The sequence below is a fragment of the Ornithorhynchus anatinus genome, chromosome 3 (genome assembly GCF_004115215.2).
Source record: "Ornithorhynchus anatinus isolate Pmale09 chromosome 3, mOrnAna1.pri.v4, whole genome shotgun sequence".
Lineage (NCBI taxonomy): Eukaryota > Metazoa > Chordata > Mammalia > Monotremata > Ornithorhynchidae > Ornithorhynchus > Ornithorhynchus anatinus.
Window position 1 is genome coordinate 41,167,712 of NC_041730.1, and position 20,863 is coordinate 41,188,574.

The 20,863-nt window shown below is 42.6% G+C and overlaps 1 protein-coding gene across 3 annotated transcripts in view; it reads right to left on the minus strand.

Moving 5' to 3' along the window:
- The window catches only part of SPON1 (spondin 1), a 387,007-nt gene that overhangs the window by 246,478 nt on the left and 119,666 nt on the right, over positions 1–20,863 (minus strand). For all 3 annotated transcript variants that reach the window (XM_039911464.1, XM_039911465.1, XM_029060288.2), the window contains exons 4-5: positions 11,642–11,715; positions 8,982–9,104 (exon numbers count right to left, since the gene is read on the minus strand). In XM_039911464.1, coding sequence (XP_039767398.1) covers positions 8,982–9,104; positions 11,642–11,715 — 197 coding nt within the window. The remainder of the gene's footprint in view (positions 1–8,981; positions 9,105–11,641; positions 11,716–20,863) is intronic.

The following is a 20,863-nucleotide window of genomic DNA, read 5'->3' on the forward strand; positions in this document are numbered from 1 at the left end:
TCAACAAAAATCAATTCACACATTTGACCCAAATTTCAGTGTTTCTTGATGCACAATCATTGGATGTTTTTTTACTCATAATTAATGTATTTCAGCCATTTGGCAAATGTTTATTGTGTTGTTTCACCCATTTCAGTAATCCTTTAGGTGAATTTCCCCTTCCGATCATGATCCTATTTCTAAACTGAACTTCTAACAATTCTTCTGCTAAAAGAATCCAAAAATGTAAGCTCCTTGAGGGCAGGGATCAGGTCCCCTTATTCTTTTGCACTCTCCCAAGCACTAAGTACTGTCTCCTCTCCCCAGCAAGTGCTCATTAAATACTACTAATTGACTGGCTAACTGATTGAAAGTTGTAGCCTTGATTTAAATACTTTAGCACTGCTAAATAGGTTTCCAAAATTGTATCTTCTGCCAGATGTCTTATGTGAAATTTAAGTCATTCCCTTGTCTTACGTGCTAAGTACAGTGCCCGGCACATAATAAATGCTGAACAAATACCATTATAAAAAAATACATCATTTGTAAACTGTAGTCCTAAAATTTCTGGTTTAATATTTTTATGAGCTCTTTTTAATAATAAAAATTATTATTTTAGTATTTATTAAGTGCTTACTATGTATCAGACACTGTACCAAACAATGGGGTAGATACTAGTTAATCTGGTTGGACACAGGCCCTGTCCCTCAAGGAGTTCACAGTCTTAATCCCCATTTCACAGATGAGGAAACTGAGGCAGAGAAGTGAAGTGACCTGCCTAAGGTCACAGAGCAGACACAGTGGCAGAGCTGGGATTGGAACCCAGGTCCTCTGACTCCCAAGCCAGTGATCTTTCCACAAGGCCACAGTGATTCTCTTTTTAAGCTTGGAGAGAAGAGAGCTATTGTAAAATTAGTAAACTTCTTCCTGTTCTATATTTAAGAATATTGCAACCATTAGAGAATCAGTTTTAGGTGGAGCCCACCTGCACTCAGGAACAAGCCACACTATTTAAATATAGTGTTTTCAGCCCTGAACAGCAAGTGACCTGCTGATGGGGTTGGAGGAAGAGGCTGAGGGGGTGGGAGGAGAGTCAGGAGAAAGATGGGATAGAAAAGAGGGAAAGGAGAAAAAGTAGAGGGTGATGCAGAGAGGAAGAAGAGGTCGGGAAGAGAATCTGCCCTCATAATAATAATTGTGGCATCGTGTTATGCCCTGGGGAAGATACAAGGTAAGCATGTTGAACACACTCCTTGCCAAATATAGGGCTCAGAGTCTAAGTAGGAGGGAGAGCAGGTATTGAATCCCCATTTTACAGATGACTAAACTGAAGCGCAGAGGAATGAAATGATTTGCCCAAGTTCACACAGGAGGCAAGTGGCAGAGCCAGGTTTGGAATCCAAGTCCTCTGACTTCCAGGCCCATGCTCTTTCCATTAGGCCATGCTGCTTCCTCCGCTGCCACTCCCACCATCCTCCAATACCAACTTCTGGTTCTGCTGTTGGCAGGAGTAGTGACGACCCTGGCAGGACTCCTCAGTAGGAACCAGCTTTTCATTCGTATTTATTGAGCATTTACTGTGTGCGGCACACCATACTAAGCTCTCTGGAGAGTACAACAGAACAATAAGCAGACACATTCCCTCCCCACAACGAGCTTGGAATCACTGTTCTAGGCACCACTGCTTCAACACCCTCCTGGAAAGAAAAAACGGTGACCCAAGCAGCTCCATCACCTCCCTCTAGATGCTTACAAAATGCACAGCCCCAAAATCAATCCATCAATCAATTGTGTTTCTTGAGCACTTACTGTGTACACAGCACTGTACTAAGAACTTGGGAGAGTACAACGTAACAGTAAGACAGAGCGGGTAGACACATTCCCTGCGCACAACCGACAGAGGCAGAAAAGTCACTAAAAAAAAATTAGAAAGTAGCCCGACCTTGATGATAGTAGCAGCCACTGTGGCCACTGAACAGGAGCAGGAAGTGGTAGTTAGGTAGTTTTGCTTTCCTTCCCCACTACCTCTCCCCTGCTGCCATGCCACTCCACCACTGTCCCAGCTATGAATCCAAAACTGAGGTTACCTCCCAAAACCGCAACAGGCTTAGGCTCTTTGGGTAATGACCAAACCCTGACTCAAAACTCCAGCTCTGCCACTTGTCTGCTGTAAAATGAGGATTAAGACTGTGAGCCCCATGTGGAACATGGACTGTGTCCAATCTGATCACTATGTATCTACTCTAGTTCTTAGAACGCTGCCCCACACATACCATAGTTATACACATATAACAAATACCACAGTTATTATAGGGTCAGTCCCAATCATCTGGGGATAGCTAGTCACATTAGACTGTAGTTTCTAGACTCTAAGCTCATTGTGGGCAGGCAATGTGCCTGTTTCCTGTTACATTGTATTCTCCCAAATGCCTAGCACAGTACTCTGCCTACAGTGAGCCATCAGTAAGTGTGATTGACTGGCTCACTGATATTAGAGCGGAATTCCCCATCAGTTTAAATCACAAATGCTTTAGTGGTTCCATAGATTTTCTTCACTCACTAATCCACGGTTGACGTCTCTTCCGGCACCGAGTGGGTTACTTCTTTGATAATTAGGTTGGGCAATGCAAATTTTATAGAACAATTGAGACCTGGCCTGATGATGCTTTAAACCATGGCCACCTCACCTTGTGCTGCTGTTACCCTCTCTCACTTTTTTCTGGTCCAGCACTTCCTAGTCTTCTTTTGGGACCCTTCTAACTCTGAATGGTCCACCGCACCATCTCAGGGATATCATTTCAGACAAGGGTAAATGGCTAATGAAACTAACATTTCTCTCCCAAATCTGTTCATAACAGGACATACATTTATGGAAAAATGAGAACTTTATGGTCCAGGAACTCTAAGCCCTTTTAAGCCAGCTTCTGATAAAGAGTAAATAACAGGCAGTTTGCCAATGAGAAGGTTATTTTACCACCTTTCGATGGGGCTTTAGTGTGAACTAATATTGTAGGACATGGAAGTTAAATCTATAAAAACAATGAAAGAGGATTTTCAGAGGAATTTCTTGCAGAATCTTCCAGAGGTCATTAGGCCCATTCTCCACCCTCCAAGGCAGGATCATCTCTACTTCAGTTCAAACAGAGGGCAGCTGCCTGCTTTTAAAACTCTCTGGGGAAGACTATTTCACAGCCTTTTTCCTTACCCCATCCTGCTCTGAAGGTATGGATTTGAAATTTTAATGTCAGGGCATTGGAAAAAAAAATTGTTCTGGTCTTTAGGACATTTGAAATGGCTGGGTTTGTGCTCAATGGTACTCCAAGTTTCTGCTACAGACAAGCCATGTGGGTGGAATTTGCTTCACTGGACACCAACCTGCTGAACACTTTTGATTTTTTTTCTTTCTTGACCAAGTTTTTCAAATAGTGAAAACCATTTCCAGATCCTCTCAATCCTTTCCCCCAAATCCACCATCTCATCAAGCGCTTAGTACAGAGCTCTGCACACAGTAAGCGCTCAGTAAATATGATTGAATGAATGAATCTCCCTCCTCTGACACGTTTTCATCTTCTTCACTCCACATACCAGCCAAATTGTTCTTAGGGAACTTAAGCTCTTCTAGGAGTTAGTTGGAGAGGCTTTAATCCTAAAGTGCTACCTTTGTAGACTTTCACTTTCAGAAATGATGGGTTTTACCCTTGGAAGATTCTGTGAGATGTCTTCAGCACGAAAATTAGTCATTTAATAATAATAATTATGGTATTTGTTAAGTGCTTACTATGTGCAGAGCACTGTTCTAAGTGCTGGGGTAGATAGAGGGTAATCAGATTGTCCCTTGTGGGGCTGACATTTTTTAATCCCCATTTTTACAGATGAGGTAAATGAGGCACAGAGAAGTTAAGTGACTTGCCCAAGGTCACACAGCAGACAAGTGGCAGAGCCGGGATTAGAACCCATGACCTCTGACTCCCAAGCCCGGGCTCTTTCCACTAAGCCACGCTGCTTATCTATCCCAAGCACTGGGCTTTCCTATTCTATCCTACAATCAAAGTGGTTCTGGCAAGGAAGACAGCTTGAGGGTTGAAGAGAGGGAGAGAAAAAGAGAGAGAAAGATTGCAATAAAACAGAATAGGATCTTCAAAGTGAGCTTGAGGAAGAGGGACTGAAAGTGGGAGTGTGGCAGAAAGGATAATAAAGGAATGGAAAAGGAAAAATACAAAGTTCAATGAGTGAGAGAAGATCATTAGGTAGTGGAGATGAAGGGGAAGAAAAGAGAGACACTGGGAGGAGCCTAGAGGCATAGAGAGAAGGGGTAAAAACATTTAAATCAAAGAGGAAGAGAAGATAAAAGACCTACAGTCTGTAAGCTCCTGTGGGCAGGGATCCTGTCTACCAACTCTGTTGTATGGTACTCTCCCAAGAACTTAGTATAATACTATTCACACAGTAAGTGCTCAGAAAATATCATTGACTGATTTCAGAAAAGTCCAGAGAGAGAGGAGAGGCAAAAAGGAAATTCATTCATTCAATAGTATTTATTGAGCACTCTACTAAGCGCTTGGAATGTGCAAATCGGTGACAGATACAGTCCCTGCCCTTTGACGGTTTACAGTCTAATCGGGGGAGACGGACAGACAAGAATGATAGCAATAAATAGAATCAAGGGGATGAACATCTCATTAAAACAATAGCAAATAAATAGAATCAAGGTGATGTACATCTCATTAACAAAATAAATAGAGTAATGAAAATATATACAGTTGAGCGGACGAGTACAGTGCTGAGGGGATGGGAAGGGAGGGGGGAGGAGCAGAGGGAAAGGGGGGAAAAGAGGGTTTAGCTGCGGAGAGGTGAAGGGGGGGTAGAGGGATCTGAGGTAGAGGGATCTGAGGGAAAAAAGGAGCTCAGTCTGGGAAGGTCCCTGGGAGGAGGTGAGCTTTAAGGAGGGTTTTGAAGAGGGGAAGAGAATTAGTTTGGCGGGAGGAAAGGGGGAGCCGGGGGTGGGGAAGGGTGGGGAGAGGAAAACGGAAATTAGCATGGCCCAGTGGACAGACCATGGACCCAGGAGTCAGAAGATCCTGGATTCTAATCCTTTCATCCATTCATTCAATCATATTTATTGAACGCTTACTGTGTGCAGAGCACCGTGTTAAGCTCTTGGAAAGTACAATTCAGCAGCAGTTAGAGACAATCCCTACCTAACAACGAGCTCACAGTCTGGCTCTGGTGTATCTGCTGTGTCTCAGTTACTTCATCTGTTAAATGGGAATTAAGATTGTGAGGCCAGGTGGAACATTGCATCTGACCTGATTAGCTTGTAACTACCCTAGCACTTACATTCCTGGCACATAGTAAGCCCTTAACAAATACCATATAGAAATTAAAAAAAACAGAGAATGAGGAGACCAAGTATTGCATACTCCCATTTGTAGACTGTACGTTTCTTGTGGGCAGGGAATGCGTATACCAAATCTGTTCTATTGAGCTCCCCTAAGTGCTTAATACAGTGCTCTAGAAACACTACGTGCTCAGTAAATACCATTGACGGATTGATCGATATGGCTTTCCCAGGCAAAGACTAGATATTTACAGTAGTTCTTGATCAATCATTAGCTATAACATCACTTCACTTCTCTGTGCCTCAGTTCCCTCCTCTGTAAAATGGCAAGTAAGACTATAAACCCAATGTGGGACATGGACTGTGTCCAATCTGATTAGTTTGTATCTACCTCCGTGCTTAAAACAGTGACAGACCAAAAAAAAACCTTAAAAAACACATCAGCTTTTCTGTTATGAACCATTGGTGAAGGAAGTCAGAAAAAGATGTCGCATAATAATAGTAATTGTGGCATTTAAGTACTTGCTATATGCCAGACCCTTTACTAAGCGCTGAAATAGATATAAGCAAATTAGGTTGGACACAGTCCTTGTCCCTCCTTGGGCTCTCAGCCTCAATCCCCATTTTACAGATGAGGTAACTGAGGCACAGAGAAGTAAGGTGATGCCCACGGTCACCCAGCAGACAGGTGGCAGAACCTGGATTAGAATTCATGATCTGATGACTCCCAGGGCACTATCTACTACACCGTGCTGCTTTTCTGCTGCATCACTAGGGAAAGAAGAAGAGGAACTGGGTAGAGGTCCGTGGACCAAGAGACAAGATGGATGCCTCAGTCAACCAAGCAAAGAATGACTCCTGCAGCTGGGTTAGCAGATTCTGAGCAACTCAGCCTCGATCCCAAACAAACTACACAGGTTTGTTGGACCGTGATGAAAAACTCTGACCCCGATCTAACTTCGACCCACTCATTCCAAGTTATTTCCAGCAGGAAGTCGGGCCAAGAGAGGCATTTCAGTAGAAGGACAAACAAGGCTCTGGATGCCATTCCAAAATCCCATCTGCTTTACTTCTTATCTAGGATATCAAAATAAAAACAAGACTCAACCCTAAGGCCTCTAAAAAAATACCTGCATGATGATGTTTTTATTTAGAGCAGCTGGCATCATCTCTCTTTGGAGACATATCCTCATTTAAGTCACTGGATACAAAAAAATCTTTGTGTTTCTGGGTTTTGGGGTTTTAGTCTTTAAAATGGACCTATGGTAGCTTTTGGGGGTTTTCTAATGGTATTAAGTGCTTGCTATGTGCCAGATACTGTACTAAGCACTGGATTAGATGTATACTAATCTGATTGGACACAGTCCATGTCCCACATGGAGCTCACAGTCTTAATCCCCATTTTCTAGATGAGGTAACTGAGGCCCAGAGAAGTGAAGTGACTTGCCCAAGGTCACAAGCAGACAAGTGGCAGAGCGGGGATTAATACCCAGGTCCCTTTGACTCCTAGGCCTGTGTTCTATTAATTATGCCATACACTGTTTTTCTGGTAGTTGTGAAGGAAAACTCGAATGAACTAAAAAAAATGTGGCCAATGTAAAGGACTGAGGCAAGCAGCCCCACTGCTAGAAACAGAGAGCTGCCTTTAGTAGTTTTGTTGTTCCCAGAATAAGACCTTGAGTTTGTCAAGTTTCTTTATTTGTCCAAGTTACTTTCACATCAGTAATTTCATATCAAGCCCCACAACTTCTCTGTGAAGCAGGAAGAGGCAGATATTGTTACCCCTAATTTATAGATGAGGTAACTGAGGCCCAGAGAGGTTGAGTGACTAGCCCAAAGTCACAAAGCTGGGAGTAGGACACAAAACTGTTCTCTGAGAATCACTTTTTCTGAGCTAAGAATCAGAATGAACCCTCAGCCCAGCCCTAAACTATCACTCCTTGGAAAACCAGAGTCTGGCAACCTGCACCACTGAGAAATCAATCAATAATCAATCCATGACATTTACTGATTGCTTACTATGTGCAGAATCCTGTACTAAGTTCTTGGGCGAGAACAAGTACACGACCTGGTGCCTGCCTTCGAGGAACTGAGCAGACAATATACTAGGGGAGCTGAGCAGACCGTTGTAGTAGAGAAGACATTTTCAAATAAGTTACAGAGAGGAGAAGCAGCAGAGTATATAATGATGTACATAAGTGCTGTGGCAGTGGGGGTGGGTGAATAACAACTTGTTTATGGGGTACAGACCCAAGTCTGTTGTAGTTTAAATCCCCACTTTATGGATGAGGAAACTGAAGAAGTCCAGAGAAGTTAAGTGACTTGCCCTAGGTCACACCACAAGGCAAGTGGCAGAGAGGAATTGGAAGCCTGGTCTTGATGCCCAGGCTAGTTTTCTTTCCAACAGGCCACGCTGTTTCCAGTAAGAGTGGACTAGCAATGAGCCTCTCTTTAATTCTGTTAAAGACTTTGCTTTTGACTCTCAAGGAGGTTTTTATCAGTGGGGTTTTTATAACATTTGGGAATAAAGAGGCAATCTATGTGTCTGCTTATTGTTATATTGTCCTCTACCGGGCATGGTTCTCCCTCCGCTTAAGACTTTGAGACCCATGATTGAAAGGGACTCTATCTGAATGTGGTGTCTTGTATCTGCCCCAGCACTTAGCACAGTGCTTGGCACATAAGTGCTTAGCAAATGGCACAGAAGGGAGGGTGAACAGAGTAGGGAAATGAGAGATTAGTCAGGGAAGGCTTCTCAGAGGAGATGTGATTTGGGGAGGACTATAATGGGGCGAGTTGCGGTCTGTCGGATATGAAGGAGGAGGGAATTGGAGGCAGGAGAGTGGAGAAGCAGTGTTTCCTAGTGGCTAGACCACAGGCCTGGGAGTCAGAAGGATCTGGATTCTAATCCCAGCTCTGCCACTTTTTCTGCTGTGGGACCTTGGGCAAGTCACTTCACTTCTCTGTGTCTCAGTTCCCTCGTAAAATGGGGATTAAGACTGTGAGCTCCATATGGGACAGAGACTGTGTCCAACACAATTTGCTTGAATTTACCCCAGCACTTAGTACAGTGCCTGGCACATAGTAAGCACTGAATAAGTACCACAATTACTATTATTACAGAGCATGGAACTGGTAATCAAGAGACCTTGGAAATGGTGCCCGTTGCCAAACATTGGATGGGCAATGTTCATCCTCCTATGCTCAGATTCCCCAGGAATTGCTTCACTGTCACAAGGACTCAACAGGTAGATTTTCCAACGACCAGATCCAACCTAGGCATGACAAGCCCTCAACATGCAGATTTGCCCACCCATCAGATGCTGCCTGGGGGAACCCATCAGAGGAGAGGTGGACGGATCATAAACCCATGTTTTAACTGAAAACAAAAAAAAAAAAAAATCCAAACAAGAAAGATTTCCCAGAAGCTTCTCATTCAATGTGAGAGTCATACAAGAGCAGGCTGCAAACCTACTACCAGCTCTCAAAACGATGGCCCTGTGGACATTAGACAAGGATTACTATAAAACCTTTCTTTAAATCAATCATTGCAACTTTTTAAGCAATTACTGTGTGCAGAGCACTATACTAAACATTTGGGAGCGTACAATTCAACCGAGCCGGTAGACACGTACTGTCATGATTGCTCAAGAGAAATACTCACGTGGATAGTCTTTTGGATGTGTTTTCTCGGACCAATTTCCATAAAATGTCAGTCTGTACTTAGCAGTCCCACAGGCACAGCAATCTAGAATGGGCTTGTCAGTCACTCCATCAAAACTTGCATCTACAACAGAGGCATAATTCTAGTTAACAATGAGAGTCAGGAGTTGTTTTTTTTTCACCCAGCATATGCACAGGGTCCATTGCCGATTGAGCATTCTGTCAAATTCCTCTAACAGTCTTTGAATAACAAGGAAAAGAACTAATTCATTCATTCAGTTGTATTTATTGAGCACTTACTATGTGCAGAGCAGTGTACTAAGCACTTGGAAAGTACATTCAGATTCATCTCACACCGGCCAATTTTCTCACCCCGGTGCAGACTCGCCAACTCCTGCTCTAGGTCGTTGGTTGCTTTTCTTAGTCCACTCTCCTTCCCAGTAAATAAAATATCTCTCGATTTAATTTGCTTTATTTTCTTCTTCAGTGAATTTGGGCTCTTCAGTGGCCTAAGGTTATTTTTATTCATTCATTCATTCAATCAATTGTATTTATAATAATAATGTTGGTATTTATTAAGTGCTTACTACGTGCAGAGCACTGTTCTAAGCGCTGGGGTACATACAGGGGAATGATGTTGTCCCACGTGAGGCTCACAGTCTTCATCCCCATTTTACAGATGAGGGAACTGAGGCACAGAGAAGTGAAGTGACTTGCCCACAGTCACACAGCTGACAAGGGGCAGAGTGGGGATACGAACCCATGACCTCTGACTCCCAAGCCCAGGCTCTTTCCACTGAGCCACGCTGCTTCTCTGTTATTTATTGAACACTTACTGTGTGCAGAGCACTGTATTAAGTGTCTGGGAGAATACAACATTAAGCAGACACATAAATTGCCCCTTTATTCCCAAATGTTATAAAATTCCCACTGATAAAAACCTCCTTGAAAGTCAAAAGCAAAGTCTTTATCAGAATTAAAGAGGGACTCATTGCTACTTCACCCTTACTGGAAACCACACGGCCTGTTGGGAAAGAGCACTAGCTTGGGCATCAACAAGACACGGCTTCAAATTCCTCTCTGCCACTTGCCCTGCTGTGTGACCTTGGGCAAGCCACTTACTTCTTTGGACTTCTTCATTTTCCTCATCTTTACAGTGAGGATTTAATATTAGTTCTCCTCTCACTTAAGACTGAGTCCCATGTGTGAAAGGGACTGTATCTAAATTTAGTACCTTGTATGTGCCCCAGCATTTAGCACAGTGCTTGGTGCATAGTAGGTGCTTAAAAAATATTCTGTGGTTTGGTTTGGAGCATCCCTCCTCAGGGACTGTGAGCGCTTAGAACAGTGCTTGGCACATAGTAAGTGCTTAACAAATGCCATTATTATTATTAATAATCTTCCAACCCAAAGACTTCACAAAGAAGCAGTTGGTTCCAGTTAGGTTCCTGAACCAAGCTACATTAAACTGCCTCGGAACCATGCTGTTGAATCTTACCCTGAGGTATCTACAGCGATGAAAAGGATACTAAAGATCGAGGATTTTCCAGATTCTCAGAGTGTTTCTTCCCAGTCTCAGAGGAGTGTCAGGTTTGCAGGCCTCAGCAGGGAGAGCTAACTTAGGCATCTTCCCATCACCCTGCTTCCTGGAGACAGATATTATCTTCTCTAAAGCCCCACCAGCACATTGCTCCTTTCAGGCTGCTTTGTGCCTGTGACCTTTCTGGCCATATGCAAATACTCCATTGCCAAATGACATCGACCTTTTCATTCTGTTTTCCACAGGTGTGCCTGTAGGCAATTCTTCCACCTACATCAAATTCACCAGTTACAAGTTGGAGGATTTAGGGAGCAAAGCATTCAGCTCTGGCCACCTGTTAGTGACATTTTAATGAATCCACTGGGGAGATGGAGCTATAGCAAGTGTTGTGAAATTGGGGGGAAAAACCAAGAGAAATCCAAAAGGGCTCTCTCCACCTGATATGAACCTTAAGCCACCCACATCTAGTTGAAAATGTGCACTTACAAATTTACCCCCAGTTTGTACATTTGCGGCAGAGCCTGAGGACATTGTTATTGAGATTATTTAAGTGATAGAGAAGCAGTGTGGTCTAGTGGGAAGATCAGGGGCATGGGAGTCAGAGGACCTGGGTTCTGATCCTGTCTCTTCCACTTGCTTACAGTATCACCTGGGGAAACTCACTTAAGGTCTCTGTCCTCAGTTCCCTCACTGGAAAGTGGAGATTCAATATCTATTCTCCTTCCTATTTAGAATGTGATCTCCATACGGGACCTGATTATCTTGTATCTACCCCAGTGCGTAGTACATTGCTAAGCAGATAATAAGCACTTAACAAATCTTATTATTATTTTGTGTGGGTGTGTTTGTGTCCAAAACAACCTAAGACTCCAATACCAGACCAGATACCTATTCTTCTCCACCCAAAGTGGCTAGAAGAGAGAAGAGTGGGGAGGAATGAATCTTTAGCCCAAAGGTCCCAAGTACCTGAACAGAGAAGGGTATTTGAATGAAACCCGACGGCAGTGAGCAGTCCACAACAATTTAATGTCTACCTATCTATGCCCTGGAGATGCCCAGCAAATGATTTTACTTTTGCATATTGGAACAAGCGAGCTCATTAGAAAATTCCCAGTTCTTACCTTGCTCACAGAGTTTCTTGGTGAGAGACCCTTCATCTTGGAAATAAATTATGCGCTTCTGCACAATGCTAGCCCTGTCAAAAAGAGACAAACACCAACTTGAACATGATTGGGTCTTCAACAGGAAGGTTAGAGAAGAAACAGACACTGCCTACTCTGCAACGGCTTCTTTACCCTTTGTTTTATGTCAATCTACTAAAAGGTCTTTTAAACCTGGATCAACTATAAATCTCTGAAGCTTGTGAAAACCCTTTCCTGGAGGAAAAGTGAAATACATTTAAGATATATTTTTGGTTCTCTCTGAAAATGTCATTCTACCTCTTTCCTGAAAAACAAGACTAAACTGAGTTTGACATGAGGCACAAAGACCTTTTTCAGCTGCTCCGGCTCTTCCTTAAACACACCTAAGTTTTGTTTTTTGTTTTTTTAATTTAGAGAGAACATTTGGAAGGTGACAAAGTGTTCACTTTGAGCAGAGCAAGTTTGGAGTGAGTTTCCTATTTCTTTCTGCTCTTCACAAAGCTGGATGTTACGCTCTTCATCCTATGTGTAACTTGGAATCTCAGCTGCTGTTACTTGAAATAAGTACTGGCCATCTTAACAATTTAAGCCTGCAACTGATTAGAGAAGCAGCATTGCCTAATGGAGAGAACCTGGTTCTAAACTGGCTTCTTATCCAGTCTCCACCACTCGTCAGCTGGGTGACCTTGGGCAAGTCACTTTACTTCTTTGGGTCTAAGTTACCTCATCGGTAAAAACTGATATTAAAACTGTGAGCCCTTTGCGGGACAGGGACTGTGTTCCACCTGAGTATCTTATATCTACCCCAACACTGAGTACAGAGCCTAGCATATAGAAAGTGCTTAACAAATACCATAAAAACAAAAGCAAACAAATAAAAAGCTTTTTATTAATACTGCTTCTCATTCTGTTCCCTACCTCCTCAGACTCCACTGACATGAAGTTATGGAAGGAGAAGGGACACAGTTTGTATTTTCAGTCAGCTATGAAAACAATCTCAAGAGCGGACACTACCTTAAAAGCCAGAAGGTAGATAGCTACACAAACTATCATTAGTCACAACTTTTCAAAGAAACCCTCTACCTCCTTTATTTTAATGTCGTTAATTCAGGCTTGCATATAAAAACAAAAAATGAGCAACCAATACTTACTTAGAACAGAGACATTCCATTGTTAAACCAAAAGCAGCATAGTCTAGGGGAAAGAGCACTGGCCCGGGAGTCAGAGGACATGGGTTCCAATCTTGACTCCTCAAAATGCTTGCTGTGTGACCAAAGGCAAGTCACTTAACTTCTCTATGCCTCAGTTCTCCTATTCCCACTCCTACTTAGACTGTGAGCCCCATGTGGGACAGGGACTGTGTCCACTTATTTGTACCTATCCCAGCACGTAGGACAGTGTTTGACACATATTAAGTGCTTAACAAAAACCATAAAGAAATTAAAAGTTTGATTATTCATTTGGCTCTGATTTAATCAATCTCATCTCAGTTGGAAGAAAGCTTAACTGTATGGAGAAGCAGCGTGGCTCAGTGGAAAGAGCCCGGGCTTGGGAGTCAGAGGTCATGGGTTCGAATCCCCACTCTGCCACTTGTCAGCTGTGTGACTGTGGGCAAGTCATTTCACTTCTCTGGGCCTCAGTTCCCTCATCTGTCAAATGGGGATTAAGACTGTGAACCTCATGTGGGACAACCTCACTACCCTGTATCTACCCCAGCGCTTAGAACAGTGCTCTGCACATAGTAAGCGCTTAACAAATACCAGCATTATCATTATTTTTGAGAAGAGAATCCTTCATCACTACTACTTTTTGATAGTAGGAAGAGGCAAAGTATCCAGGAAGAAGTAGTGTTGGCCTGTGGCTAGAGTGTGGGCCTGGGAGTACGAAGGATCTGGGTTCTAATCCTAGTTCCGCCACTTGTCTGCTGTGTGACCTTGGGCAAGTCACCTCACGTCTCTGTGCCTCAGTTACCTCATCTGTAAAATGAGGATTAAGACTGTGAGCCCCTTATGAGACAGGAACTGTGTCCAACCCAATTTGCTTGTATGCACCCCAAAGCTTAGTACAGTGCCTGCCATATAGTAAGCACCTAACAAATGCTCCAATTTTTGATCACTCACCCGATGCAAAGCACTTGTACTCAGGGAGAACAAATGCATAGACCTTTCGAGCTCTCAATCCATCAATCAATCAATGGCATTTAGTGAGTGCTTACTGTGTGCAGAGCACTGTGCTAAGTGCTGGGGGAAGCACAGTGTAGTTGGTAGACATAATCTACTCCCTGCCCTCTTGGAGCTGACAAACTAATGCAGGAGAGAGCCATTAAAAGAAATTCCAGATAAAGCAACAGACTACCAGGATGTGTATATAAATGCAGTGGAAGTGCGGTTGGAGTGAATTTCAAAATGTTTAGGGGATAAGGACCTAGGTCCATGGTGATGCAGAAGGGAGGGAGGATAGACAAGAGGCGTGGCTTAGTTGAAAGAGCACCGTCTTGGGAGTCAAAGGATGTGGCTTCTAATCCCGGCTCCACCACTTGTCTGCTGTGTGACCTTGGGCAAATCATTTAACTTCTCTGTGCCTCAGTTACCTTATCTGTAAAATGAAGATAAAAGGTGTGAGCCCCGTGTGTGACAACCTGATTACCCTATATCCACCCCAATGTTTAGAACAGTGCTTGGCACTTAGTAAGTGCTTAACAAATACCATTATTATTATTATTATTATTTTAGGGGACAGAGATGAGAGGTTAGTCAAGGGTAGCTTTCTGGAGGAGATATGATTTCAGAGGAGCTTGGAGAGTGGAGGGGGCCAGATGTGAAGTAGGAGTGAGTTCAAGGCAGGAGGAAGCATATGTGCAAGGAGTCTATGGAGAGAGAAATAAGATTGAGGTACAGTAGGTAGATGGTCAAAAATAGGATCGATTGATTGGATAAGAGGGAGGCTGATGGAGAAACCCCTCTACTTCAGTCTTAACTGAGGAAAAATTAAGCTATTTAAAGTGTGATGAGTTCCTTTCAATGATTTAGGAAAAGTTAAAGTGGTTACCCTTTCATAAAAATTGTGGTATTTTTATGGTGCTCCATTCAATCATATTTACTGAGCGCTTACTGTGTGCAGAGCATTGTACTAAGCACTTGGAAAGTACAATACAGCAATAAAGAGAGACAATCCCTGCCCACAAAGGGCTCAGTATTTGTTAAGTGCTTATTAAGTGGCAGGCACCTTACCAAGTGCACAGGCAGTTAAAAAGTAATAAGGTTGGACACAGTCCATGTCCCATGTGGAGCTCACGGTGCTTTATAGATAAAATAGCTGAGGCACCAAGAAGTGAAGTGACTGGCCCAAGGTCACACAGCAGACAAGTGGCAGAGCTTGGATTAGAACCCAGGTCCTTCTGACTCCCATGCGTGTTCTCTATTCACTAGGCCAAGCTGCTTCTCATTAAACAGTTATATTAAGCACTGGGAATAGAGTCAATCTGATCCTAAAATAATTAATAATAGTAATAGGAATAACAATAATAATAACAATTATGGTACCTGTTAAGCAATTGTTATTATTATTGTTGTTATATTATTGTTATTCATATTGTTATTGTTATACTTATTATCATAATTGTTATTGTTTTATTTATTAGTGTTATTAATTATTAGTATTAATTGTTGTTATTGTTATTTTTATTATTATTATTATTCCTATTATATATTCCAAGCACTGTTTTCAGTCCTAGGGTAGATACAAGTTAATCAGGTTGGACAATGTCCCCATCCCACATGGGGCTCACAATCCTAATCCCCATTTCACAAAAGAATCAGTAACAATAACAATTGTGATATTTGTTAAGTGCTTACTCCATGCTGCACTCTCGGAATCAGTCCCTGTCCTTCATGGAGCTCACAATCTAAGCAGGAGGGAGAACAGGGATTGAAATCCCCATTTTACAGAAGAGGTAACTGAGACAAAGTATGTATCTTGCCCAAAGTCACATAGCAGGCAAGTAGCAGAGCCAGGTTTAAAAACCAGACATTTGGTTCTAATTTCAGCTCTCCTGAATCTCACTCTTGAGGTCTTCCCATTATGTCATTTTTTTTTTAATTGAGTGTCTCCAAAACTGCCTAAAGACCTCAGAGATCCAGTAGACCCCAAGACCTGGGTCTCAAAAAATCCCAGCACAAAATAAGTCCTGAAAGGATGCTTTTTTATTGTAGAATTCATTTGATTTTTGTTTCTACATGCCACTAGAGCCTGAAAGAATTTCATATCCTGGAAAAATTGATAGGCACTGTCCAGAATACAAAAGCTTTGTACTCTAAAGCTGAGCCCATCAAGTACATAATACTCATCTAGATCTTATAAATTCTATTTTATTTCAGAAAATAATAGCTTTACAAGATAAAAAAGTTGTTTATAAGGATTCCCTTGGCATTATGAAATGATAAATCTCTCTCATAAAACTAGTGATTTGGCCACCATGTTGAATAGCATTTATATGTACAGAATCTTTTTTTAGCATAAAGCTAAATTATATAGAAAAAATTTAAATTAAATTTCTTGGTAGGTTAATTTTCTAAATTTCCAATACGGTGGTGGTTATAAAGCATTGCAGTCTCACAAATAAGAAAAAAAAGTTTAGGGTTAAAGTTGAATTTCATTTTGGATTGGCTTGAAATACTGAAGTTTTTTCAATTCTTGTTTTTAAAATATCCTCTATCTTCCTGGTCCACTTATTCATCACTGTCAGTGGTGTGATTTTGGAAGGAAAATGTTATATAAATTTTAGAGAGGCTTACTACAGCAGGGCTAATATCTGGAAAACATCATCATGGGAGAGATGAGAGCAAGGTACAGTGAGTATTTTAGCTGGAGAGAAATGCAGAACACCATATGGGAAGGTATTGTAAGGGTCTCTTGGACTTAGTATCTAAGCTCACTGTGGGCAGGGAATGGGTTTGTTTATTGTGTCTGTTTATTATTATATTGTACTCTCCCAAGCAGTTAGTACAGTGCTCTGCATATGGTAATTACTCAGAATGAATGAGAAAAAACATGAAAGCCGATGAAAGTAGGAGAGAGAATCAAGAATACTAGCTTGAAGTCAGTGATCTTGGAGAAGGAAGCAGACACCAGATTACATATGTTATAGAAGGGAGGCAAAGAAAAGGAGGTAGAAGAAATAGGGGTACACAAACCATTTGAAAAAGTTGGGTAAGAATGGAGAAGGGGGAAGGGGGACATGGCTGGAGGACCAAGGTGAGTCCAGATAAGGTTTTTCTAGTGTAAGGCAGGCATAAGCAGGTTTGAACGACATGATGAAGGGTCCAACATGGAGTGAATGGTTGAAGATGGTGGTCAGGGAGGGAAGAAGAGTGGATGGAAGTGCTTTTAGAAGATGTGAGAGGTAAAGGTGGTAGATTTCAGAAGGGAACAGAGGTTCTCCTTCTAAAGACTGCAGGAAAGGATGACAGGGATAATACTGTTGTACCTTCAAAACATCTCTAGAATAAGCTTGTCCCTTTAGATTGTGGTCTTGCTGTAGGCAAGAGTGTGCAATTATCTTGTTAGACTTTATTCTCCCAAATGCTTAGTACAGTGCTCTGTAGGCAGTAAGCCCTTAATAAATATGATTGATCGATTGATCGACCTACCCCTCCCTTCCCCTTCAAAATGCCAGCATGCCAGCCCAAGTAGCTGTCATATGCCATCTTGACTACGGTATTGCCCTCCTCACTGATCTCTGAGCTTCCAGCCTCTCCCATCTTCAGACCATGCTTCACTCTGCTTTCTGGATCCTTTTTTTTTCTAAAAAAAAGTTCCACTTACATCTCCCCACTCTGCAAAAACTCCAGTGGTTACCTATCCATCTCCCATCATATATTCCTCATAAGGAATGAGGAATTTGATCATTTGGTATTCACGCCACCCTCACCCCCACAGCACTAAGTACATGTCTATAAATTATTCATTTATATGAATACCTGTCTCATCCTCTAGACTGTAAGCTCTTTAAGGGTAGGGAATGTGTCTACCAACTCTGCTTTACTGTACTACCCCAAATGCTTAGTACAGTGTTCTGCACGCAGTAAGCACTCAATAAATACTATTGATTGACTTAAGGTCATCAATTCTCTCTTGCAGACTTACCCTCTTTCCTCTCACATTCTAACCCAGCCCACGCCCTTCACTCTTTTAACACCCCTCTTCTTACTTTCCATAGATCTCTTGTCACTTGCCATTGAATCCCTGCTCATAACCTCCCTCCTTCCTGGAGCTCCCTTCCTTTCATATCTGACAGACCACCCCTCTCCCCATCTTCAAAGTCCTATTAATATTTTATCTACTCCAGGAAGCTTTCCCTAACATCTCCCCTCCCCTCCCTTCTGTTTCACCTATGCACTTGGGCCTTTACCACTCCGCTACTCACCCCACCCCCTTCCTCACAGCACTTATGGGCATATCCTTATATACTCCCATTTCCCCTCTCTCTAATTTATTTTACTATCAGTCTCCCCTATTCAACTGCAAGCACCTTGAGGGCAGATTTCCTGTCTACCAACCATACTGTACTCTTCCAAGCATTCAGTACAATACCCATTCAGCAAGTACAATTGACTGCTTGACTGATTGTAGAGAAAGGAGGGAGTTGGAGGTGTGAGCTTGGGGAAGTCATGGCTGATGGTTTCAATTTTGTCAGCAGAGTAGTTGACAGGTCATTATGAGCAATTGAGGGGGTGGTGGAGCCACTGGTGACTACAGGAGGGAGTTGAAGGCCTGGAATAATTGATGGGGGCAATGGGAATGGGATTCGATGAGGGCGGAGATGTAATGTTGGTGAGCAGGAGAGAGGGCAAAGCCATACCCCTCAGGAAATGAAATTGAAGTGGCTCAACTTGGCCTGGTGCCTGGATTTCACCAACTACTCTTTGCAGCTTGAGGGCAGGAGTGGGGAAAATGAATGTTAATGATAATGAAAATAATAACAACAATAATACTTTTAATGGTATTTATTAAGCATTTCCTATGTGCCAGGTGCTGTTCTAAGAGCTCAGGTAGAAACAAGCTAATCAAGTAAAATAAAGTCCATGTCCCTCATGGGGGACACAGCCTTAAGCCCCATTTTACAGATGAGGGAACTGAGGCCCAGAGAAGTAAAGTGACTTGCTCAAGGTCACACAGCAGACAAGTGGAGGAGCCCCTTGGGGCTCACAGTCTTAATCCTCATTTGACAGATGAGGTAACTGAGGCACAGAGAAGTGAAATGATTTTGCCAAGGTCACGAGGCAGAAAGTGGCAGAACCCAGATTAGAACCCAGGTCCATCTGACTCTCAGGCCCATACTGTATCCCCTGGGCCATGCTGCTTCTCTTAAGTGCTTGTTAAGCACTTACAATGTGCCAAGCACTGTAAAAATTACTGGGGTAGATATGATGTAATCAGGTTGGACAAAGTCCCTGTCCAACATAGGGTTCACAGTCCAAGTAGGAGGATGTAGGATTTAATCTGCATCTAACAGATGAGGAAACTCAGGCATAGAGAAATTAAATGACTTGCCTGTCATACAGAAGGTACACGGTAGAGTTTGGAGGAGAACCCAGATCCTCCTACTCCCTGGCCTGTGCTCTTTCCAATCTGGTAGGCCACGCTACCCCTCCGTGCTAGACCAAGAGAAAATTAATGGAGTAAGATCAGTAGCAGTGTGACCTAATGGATAGGGCACAGGCCTGGCAGTCAGAAGGACCTGGAATTGGACCTGGGTTCTAATTCCAGCTCCTCCACTTGTCTGCTGTGTGACCTTGAGCAAGCCACTTTACTTCTCTGGGCCTCAGTTCCCTCATCTGTAAAATGGGGCTTAAGGCTGTGTGCCCCATGTGGGACATGGACTTTATATTACTTGATTAGCTTGTATATATGCCAGCTTTTAATACTGTGCCTGGTGCATAGTAAGCACTTAACAAATACCATTAAAAAAGCAAAAAAAAAAAATCCTCAAAAAAACAAAGAGGAGCAGCATCCTTTGATAGATTGACAGAATGATCTAATGAGCCTGTAGAGTAATTGGGGTGTTTATAACTCTGAGACCTGAACCTGCCACCTCATTTCCTCTTCTCCCACTCCCTTCTGCATCTCCTGGCACTTGATTTTGCTCCCTTTATTCACCCCTCCCTCAGCCCCATAGCTCTTACGTGCATGTCCATAATTAATATTAATGAATGTCTCCCCCTTTCATTCATTCACTCATTCAATAGTATTTATTAAACGCTTACTATGTGCAGAGCACTGTACTAAGCGCTTGGAATGTACAAATCGGTAACAGATACAGTCCCTGCCCTTTGACGGGCTTACAGTCTAATCGGGGGAGACAGACAGACAAGAACAATGGCAATAAATCTAGACTATAAGCTTGTCATGGGCAGGGATCATGTCTACCAACTCTCCCAAGTGCTTAGGGATGACTGAAGAGAGATCTTAAAGACATAATGAAGCACAACCTAAAGACAGTGAGGCATAGTGGCTGCCAGGTAGGAAACTGAGTAGCAGACAAGCCGTTCGGGGGTGGCTATTGTGATACTGAGCCTTAAAGAAGGTTTTGATACCAAGAGGCAGAATCAGAAATGGCTCTGAGCACTAATTAAAATACCAACAGCCCAGTCAGGGACAATGCTTCACGGGATTCTGCATCAAACGGAAACTTCTGTATCAAACAGAAACTCCTCACCATTGGGTTTAAAGCACTCAATCACCTTGCCCCCTCCTACTTTACTTCACTACTCTCCTATTCCAACCCAGCCTGCACACTTCGTTCCTCTAATGCTAACCTACTCATTGTACCTTGATCTCATCTATCTTTCCCACACCCTACCTATGGCCTGGAATGTCCTCTCTCCTCAGATTTCACAGACAATTACTTTCCTGCCCTTCAAAGTTTTTTGAAGCCACATCTCGTCCAAGAGGCCTTCGCTGACTAAGCCTTCATTTCCTCTTTTCTCACTCCCATCTGTGTCACTCTGAGTTGTTCCCTTCATTCATCACCTCTTCCCAACCCCACGGGACTTATGTACATATCTGTAATTTATTTATTTATATTAATGTATGTCTCCACCTTTGAAACTGTAAAGCTCACTGTAGGCAGGGATTGTGCTGTTGATTATTATAGTGTACTCTCCCAAACATTTAGTACATTGCTCTGCATGCCGTAAGAGC